This window comes from Condylura cristata, unplaced genomic scaffold (genome assembly GCF_000260355.1).
Source record: "Condylura cristata isolate star-nosed mole 26May11 unplaced genomic scaffold, ConCri1.0 scaffold00004, whole genome shotgun sequence".
NCBI lineage: Eukaryota > Metazoa > Chordata > Mammalia > Eulipotyphla > Talpidae > Condylura > Condylura cristata.
The window spans coordinates 56,272,961-56,281,131 of NW_004567105.1; the positions used below are offsets into that span (position 1 = coordinate 56,272,961).

The window sequence follows — 8,171 nt, forward strand, 5'->3', positions numbered from 1 at the left end:
ATTGAGGTCATTTTTTTATCAATTTCAAGTTGGTCTTTGTGTATGGTGTGAGGTAGTAGTCTAGTTTCATTCTTTTGAATTATCAGTATGAGACCTAGTATAAATTATAGTAACTTGGTAGTAGAATTTGTATTCAATATAAAAAATACTGACAGTTTATACTCATTTTCACTCAGTGATTCAATTTAATGTTTATGCTTCTAGCAACTGGCATATGGCAAAGATGAAGTAGTAAACAAGAAATACATTGTTCTGATTTCATGGAGCTTACAATTAAGATATTGTTGTGTATCCATCTTCTGCAAATTTGATTAGGGCACTTTGTGTTTAATAGTTTATTTTTGGGTTTTTTTTTGTTGTTGTTTTTTAAGATTTTAATTTTCTTTGTATGTATAGAACTGGGGTACAGGCCAGAGGCTCAGGGGCGGCGAGAGGCTTCACCAGAGACAGAGTGGGGAGCAGAACAGGCAGATCAACGAAGTACACTGCTGAGGGGAACAGCGGGCGGGTCAGGAGAGGTCTGCTGCGCCATGTGGCCACCGGGGCAGGCGGGATCGAACTCATGCGGAAGTGGCTTTAGCTTCTCAGTGCAGTGCTTTAACTCGCTTCACTGCCAGGGAGGGCCTCTAGTCAGTGTTTTTATTGAATTATGAAGATGTTGACTTGAGCTTTTTTTTTTTTTTTAAAGATTGGTTTATATGCATATAGGAGCTGGGGTTGTAGGCCAGGGTTGGGAGCAGGGTGTGGGGTGAAAAGATTCATCAGAGACTGTGAGGAGCAGAACAGGCAGATTGACTCAAATATACTGTGGAGGGGAGCAGGGGGAAAGACAACAAAGGTCTGCTGCTACATGTGGATTAGCTCCCTGGCTGAGGATTACTTTAATAATGCTGGGGATTTAACCCCTTGTACCCCTAAGTCTGTATATAGACTTGATTTTTGAAATTTATTAGTGAGTTAAAATTTTTCATGTAAAATGGAAATTTGAGGTTCTTAGGCCAGTATTCTACCAGTCCATGACCAAGTTGGAGGATTGGGAAATAAAAATTTGTATTTTCTTTGTATCACATGGTATATTTAGAGCTTTTCCAGTCTCATGTGGCATTTGATATATAGTAGATATTTGGATAACTAGAGTTCTTAGAGTTGGGCTTAATGTTAAATATTTACCTAGGGTCTGTTTTAAAGCCAATAATGCTAGATGTGATTTCTTTGAAGTTAAACTCCAGAGCCCCATATCTTTCCAGTTCACTTAGTTTTCATAGGTGATCTATACTTTATATTGATATAGACAGTGCAGTGTATTGTACTCTACTTTTCGTACTGAAAGCTAAACAGAAATCCTCTTGTTCTTAAGTGTCTTTAATATTTTGTTTCTACTTAAGGGAAGCATACAGTTTGCTAAAAGGGATCCTTCATGCTATACTATGCACAAATTCTTAGGAGATTCTTTAAGCAGTTAAGGTTGCCTAATGTAGCATCCTGAGATTTGCAAAATTTAACTTTTACTGCCTATGATTTACCAGATGCTCATTGCTGAAGGAACTGGTGATTGTAGGCAACTGGTTTTAAATTTTTTGGCAGCCAGTTAATAAGTATCTCTTGTGCACATTATAAGATAACCGTGAGGCCTTAAAAAATATATATATATATACATTTTTAAAAGTTAGCAAACACAAAAATACAAAAAAAAATGGATTCTTAAAATAATGTCTTTTGTTTTAGCACTTTTCCAGCCACTAACTCCAGGCTCTCGAGAATTTGAGGACGTTTTAAATATTCTCCATTCATCTTACCTTGAGCCAACCTCAGTAGCAAATTTTAACTACAAACGCGCTTGCTTGATACATAATGAACTTTTGGAAAAGGAGGTATGTTTTAATTTGTGGTTATGACAATATTCTTCAGAATGAATAGCTTGAATTTTTATTTCCTCTAAAATGCTAAAGTTGATAGGAAAGCCAGATTTTGGGAGGAAAGACAAGTTTTCAGTAACATTTTCCCTCTGACATTGATACAGCACTACACTTAACTACTCTATTAATGTGTGATTACATAAAACAGATTATACTAAAAATGAACCTTAAGCATGAGTAGCTTATTTTATAATGAGTTTTTTGCAAAATTATAAAGCTTTTTGCTCTTTTGAGTACATGTTTACTAATTAAATAGGTCTGATAATGTCTAAATGGGAAGTTAGTGAAATCAAATGTGTTTTTTTCTGTAGGATATCCATAATTCCCCCACCCCCAGTTACTGCCTCGTTACTGAATAATCTTAATATCATTAGAAATATTTAGAGAAAAGGCACCAAGAATATGTCAGTGAATTTAAGTTTCAAGTGCAAATTAGAATATTCTTTTGACTTTTTAGTTGAAAAGTAAGGATGTGTAATTATTAATGCAGTTGAAGTGCTTAGAAATTGGTGTGCTGTTGCTTTTTAATGAACATGAAATACTGTTTGTTTTGTACTTAGTTGGCAGTCCAGAGCTACCAGAATTTAACTTTCTGAGTTTTTTTTTTAAGACTTTTCCCCTTATTTATGCATATAAAAATTGGGGTAGGTGTAGGCCAGTGGTGCAGGGTGTGAGTGGTGGTGGTGAGAGGATTCCTAGAGACAGAGTGGAGAGCAGAAAGGCACATCTACTGAGATACAGTGCTGAGGGGAGAAGTTGGTGAGACAGGAGAGGTCTGCTGTGTTGCTTGGGTTTAACTCCCTGACCAGGAATCAAAACTCATGCAGCAGTAGCTGATGATAATTTCATAGTGCTGAAACTTTAACCCCTGTGCCACCAGGAGGTCCCCAGAATTTGACTTTGAAAGGACCTTTAGAGTGAATGAATGTCATTGGCTCCCAGAGAAAATTAAAGCCGTGGTAGTTTGATAACGATTTCATAGTGTGATAGGGACTTGTTAATTTAATGAGAATATTTAACCTAAAGATGCATTAATTACTGAACATAAGTAGTAGTCTGAACACTAAATTTTTTAGATAGAGACCTCACATTTTGAACACATACATTTGATTGTGACTAAAAATGAAAGCAGTAGTTTAAGTTGACATAGATTAGTTAGACCAACTCTTATCCTAGAAATACTTGTGGAGCAGTCTTTGGTGCTGGCAATGCACTTACGAAGAAATTGAACCTTTTTCCTGTCCTAATTGATTTTATAGTCTAAAGCTGGTTATGCAAGTTTTATTTAACTGCCTGCTTTATGCAGTATACCATATTACGTAAAATGAGAAACACAGTTAACTAAAACATGAATTTGTAATCTGAGAGTATTACTAGAATGGTAAAATTTTACCATAAATTTATTTAAAATTTGCTGATTTGATTATGTGGTAAGGGCTAAGACCCTTTCGTAATGGGGGTGAGGTGGGGAGGAAGAATCAAAGTGCCAAGATGACAGAAAAAAAAAAATCTCTATTTTGGTGGGTTTAGGATTTGAAAATAAAATTCCTGAAACTTTTAGCTGGAAAAATATCACTAAGAAGTTGTTACAGATTGAATTTCGTTTAGTTTACAGAAAAGCGAAGAGAACTGAAATCTGATGGTCGTTTAGATAAAGAACTTTCAGAGTCCTATGCATTTCTGATGGTTGATCGATACCAGGTGAGTTAAGTCCATTTGATAAAAAAAAAATTGAGAATGTTTTCATTATGTTCCTGATTTTACATCTATTCAACAATAGATAATTACAAACTAACATTTCTTTAAGTGGAGAAATAATTTAGTGTAGTGACGTTATCTCATTTTGTAAATATTTTAGTGTGTTTTTTCTTTCTCAGTTTTGTTCCTTTAGAATGTGCTTCATATTGAAATGAATAATTTTTCTTTAAAAAATTTTTTTTTCCTGTGTTACTGACATACTGGGAACTTTTTTTTTCTCCTTTAACAGGAGATGTCTAAGTAGAATTACTGTTTTTAAATGTTCTTCTAGTTCTCTATATGTGAGTGGCATGGATTGTAACAATGTGTTACATCTAGACTAAACATCTAGAATACAGAACAAATGGATTTCTAGCCTTGTTTATATTGGAAGCATAAGTCTACTTCATGTTCACACTCAGTTACAAAATGACCTTCTGTAATGTAGAAGATAATGTAATTTAGAAACTTAGCTCTTACTTAACCTATTACCATTTATCTTGTGTTTTTTTAATTAAAAATAGATAGTGAGAATATCTTGTGTTTTTAATGTATTATTCCAAGATGAAATTTTTGTTTACTTAGGTTCAAAGTATATGTGAAAAAGGATTACAGGTGGGCCAGTCCAAAATAACAATTCTTGGCAGTCCGTCCATGGGTAATCTTTTCTTTTTTCATTTTCTTATAATTAAGGTGCCATTTAAAATTGTGTTACCTAATTTTGCTGCAGTCCATGTCATTAAATTCATGTATGCTTTATCATGTGGCCAAAAAAGTTTCAGGTTCTGCAGTGTTGAACTAGTTCCATTCTTTAAAATTGCACTCTTAAAAACCTTTTTAAACGTCAAGTTTATTCCTAGATATTTAAAAAAATGATTAGGTTTGTGTTTCTTCAGGTTTTATTTTTTGCTTTGGTTAAATGTTAGCTATTTTACTGCCTTTTTTTTTTTTTTTTTTTTTTTGTTAAGATGTATTTTTTATTAAGAACTGGGGTGTAGGTCAGTGGTACTGGAGGAGTGAGAGGATTCACCAGACACAGAGTGGAGAGCAGAACAGAGTTGCTGAAATACTGAAGAGGGGAGCAGCAGGCAAGATAGGAGAGGTCTGCGGCACCATGTGGGTTTGTTTCCTAGCTGGGGATTTAATAAACTCATACTGCAGTGGCTGCGCATAGGTTGATTGTGCTGATTTTAACCTCTGTGCCACTAGAGAGAGCTCTGTCCTTACATTTTTTTTTTTAAAAAGATGTCATACCTTTTATTTCTTACTATTTTGGATTTTTTTGATATTCGTGTTCTTTTTATAATTCAGATCCTTAATTTTTCCCTCTATATTAGGTGTCTATCTTTCTAGATATGCTGATTTATTACAGGCCAATCCTTTGGAAGCTGGGGCCATGGGCGATGTTGTTATTTTTAAAATAATGAAGGTAATTTCAACTTTTACATTTTACATATTTTTTTAAGATTTATTTTTATTTATGCATACAAAAACTGGGGTGAAGGCCAAGGTATGGGAGGTGCGAGCATTCACCAGAGACAGAGTGGGGAGCAAAACAGGTGGTTCTACTGAAATACGCTGCTCAGGGGAGCAGCAGTTGAGACAGAAGAGGCCTACTTTGCCATGTAGGTTAACTTCTTGGCCAGGGATTAAACTCATGCTGCAGTGGCTGGTGATAGCTTGATAGCTCTAAGACTTTAACCCTTGTGCCACCCCAGAGGCCTCTACATTTTATATATCAAAGACAACCTTTGGTTAGCATTTTAATTCATCCCAACTATGACTTTAGGAGTTTGATTAAAAATTATTTCTTGTATTTGGTATATGAGGATGCTTTTGAGTGATTTCTAACACTATTGAAGAGTGCTACACATAATGTATTTTAAATTATTAGACTTTTTTTCATGGTTAACTTTTATTTTTACTACTTTATTTTAAGAAATGTTAAGTGCACTTTATTACCAGAAATTAAAGGTAAGAAAATTTATAGCTGATAAATATTCAAATATTCCCTAATATTTAATGTGATGTAGTCAAAATTAGGTTTAAGTAAACTTTTCTCTTTCAGGGTAAAATAAAGAGTATTTACGACCCTATGGGTGCAAAAAGTTTGGAACCTATATTAAGTAAAAGTGCTTTAGATCCAACACCAAAGCATGAATGCCACATGTCGAAGAATGCCAATAGAATTACATCACTTTTGGCTTATAGAGCCTATGAGCTTACTCAGGTATGTGCCTGAATCCATTTTAGTGGTGTTATGCCCTTGAGTCTGTTGATCACCAAGCCCTTTAAAATGTCTTCCTTTGATTCTTGTATATCACTGCTGGACAGCCATGAATCTCACTCTTCCTGCTTCCAGCACATCTTAGAAATAGACAGTGGCTCCTTAGAAATTCCTTAGCCTAACTTTCTGCTATAGACAGTGACCTCCAGCCTGCTTTTTTATTTGATCACTGTGTACAACATACCTCATTTCATTTTGAAACCTTGACTTCTGACCTTGGAAGATCTGCCTAATACTATTCGCTCCTTAGATGTAAAGTTTAAACCTCTTGAAATACTTCAGCTCACATCACTTTGTAGTAATGATTTGATATTTTCTATTTTAACCTTTTTCAAAGATGCGAACTTAGAATTCTCATGCTTTATTCAGATGTAATTGATACACAGTAAACTATACATACTGTATTTGGTGATTTTAGTAGCTAGGTTGTTATATGATATTTGACTATAAGGTAATAATCTTTTTAACAAACATAAAAATACAGTTGACTGAGCAGTATGGGAGTGGTGGGGCTTAGGGGTCCCGACATCTGCCTCTGTCACTGGGTAACCTGAGTAAAACTGTTGACTCCCCTGAAACTTATTATAGTCCTTGGTGGGTTGCCTTGGTTTCAGGATGCTCCCCAAGACTAAAAGCCAAGGATGCTTAAGTTCTTTGTTTCCAGTCATTTCTGTATGATCTGCTTTATGGGTGAATTTTCAGTATTAACTCTTGTTCAGGGGTCAGCTGTATATCAAACTAGGCTGTATGTGAGAAATACTGCTAACCTCCCTCTGGAAATGTTCTTTCATTTTTATTTACATGAAATTTATTCTTGGTCCTTCAATCCTGGTTGATTTCTACTAGTATGATGTCTACCCTTCTTCCCTCTTAACCAAAAGAGTGTCTGAAGATGCCCAACAGCATCTGTTCATTGGGACACTGTCCCTCTTTCTTACTCCTTGTGGAGTTTCAGATTCACCAAATGCAGTCCCTCAGTTAAATTTCTGTATGGTTCGTCTACTCCCTAATGTTCTCTGCCTCAGTGTCTGCTACCCCAGAGTCCCAATTTCCTTTTTCTACACCTCTCTAATGCAGTTCCCAGCAGCTCGGATCCCTTATGTTGGAGTGAACCTTTAATTCCCAGAAATAATGCTGCTCTTTCTCTTTCCCTTAATTTGTGGTTCCCTGGAGATGGTGGTGTAGGCAGGTTATGTTCTAATTTTCCTATTGTCTCCAGTGTTTGTAGAAACGCGAATTCTCCTTTGGTCCTTTTGGTTTTTTTTCAAGGAAAGTTGCTCTTTTTATTGTATCTGTGGAGAATCAATAATCTTTACTATTCTACCATTTTGCTAGAAGATTGTAAGAATTTTTTTGTTTTTTAAGAAAACAATACCTTCTGATGCTCTTTTACCCCCTTCACGCTTTCTCTTATTTCCCATCCTCTTCACCTCAGGTTGTCAGACTTCAACCTCATTTTGGTTGAGTTTTTTATTTTGCTTTTGTTAAGTTCACCTTTTTTTTCATTATTTTACTTCTGTATGTAACATGAGGGATCATCCAGTATTTGTCTTGTCTGGCTGACTTCGCTTCACACAATCACTTCAAGTTTCTTCCATTTTGCTACAAGTAGGAAAAATTTCATTTTCCTTATAGGTGTACAGTATTCCATGTTGATATATATACACCACATTATTATGTAAACTACCAGTATATTAATAGATTGTTTCCATATCTTAGCTATTGTAAAGAATGCTACTAGCTATTGTAAAGATTATTCTCAATTATCTTCTGGACACTAGTAGTTTTGGAAGTTGTTACTAGTTTTTCTAGCAGAACTTGTAAACTGGCATGATACTTTCAAATTATTTCCAGGCATTTTTAGAGGAACAACAACTTCACTGAAGTCAGTAGTTTCTCAAGAGAATGGGCTTTGAAGAGTAGTGTTTTTCTAGCTTTTTACTTTTGAAAATGAAAATTGCTGGCATATGAGTTACAAAAGCCTGTCTGATGTTGTGAATAGCTGAAGGGGACAGATGTGTAACCCGTGTTTGTAATCTCTTCATGTGTATAATCTCTTATCTTTGCTCCTTTGTTTGCAATTAAGGCTAAGACTGTGTCTTTCCTTGGAAATAATGACTAAATTGGTAAATTTGTTTAATATTATATACTTAGTGTTTTACTTTTCATATTAAATTGGCTTATCTGGACTGACCTGGGAGCTTAGTTACCATTTGTAGTATTTTTTTTTT

The 8,171-nt window shown here is 35.0% G+C and overlaps 1 protein-coding gene across 2 annotated transcripts in view; it reads left to right on the forward strand.

The window, feature by feature from the left end:
- The window catches only part of FAM208A (family with sequence similarity 208, member A), a 55,556-nt gene that overhangs the window by 7,952 nt on the left and 39,433 nt on the right, over positions 1-8,171 (forward strand). For both annotated transcript variants that reach the window (XM_004676051.2, XM_012720348.1), the window contains exons 2-6: positions 1,726-1,871; positions 3,525-3,617; positions 4,239-4,311; positions 4,991-5,082; positions 5,722-5,883. In XM_004676051.2, the coding sequence (XP_004676108.1) occupies positions 1,726-1,871; positions 3,525-3,617; positions 4,239-4,311; positions 4,991-5,082; positions 5,722-5,883 (566 nt within the window). The remainder of the gene's footprint in view (positions 1-1,725; positions 1,872-3,524; positions 3,618-4,238; positions 4,312-4,990; positions 5,083-5,721; positions 5,884-8,171) is intronic.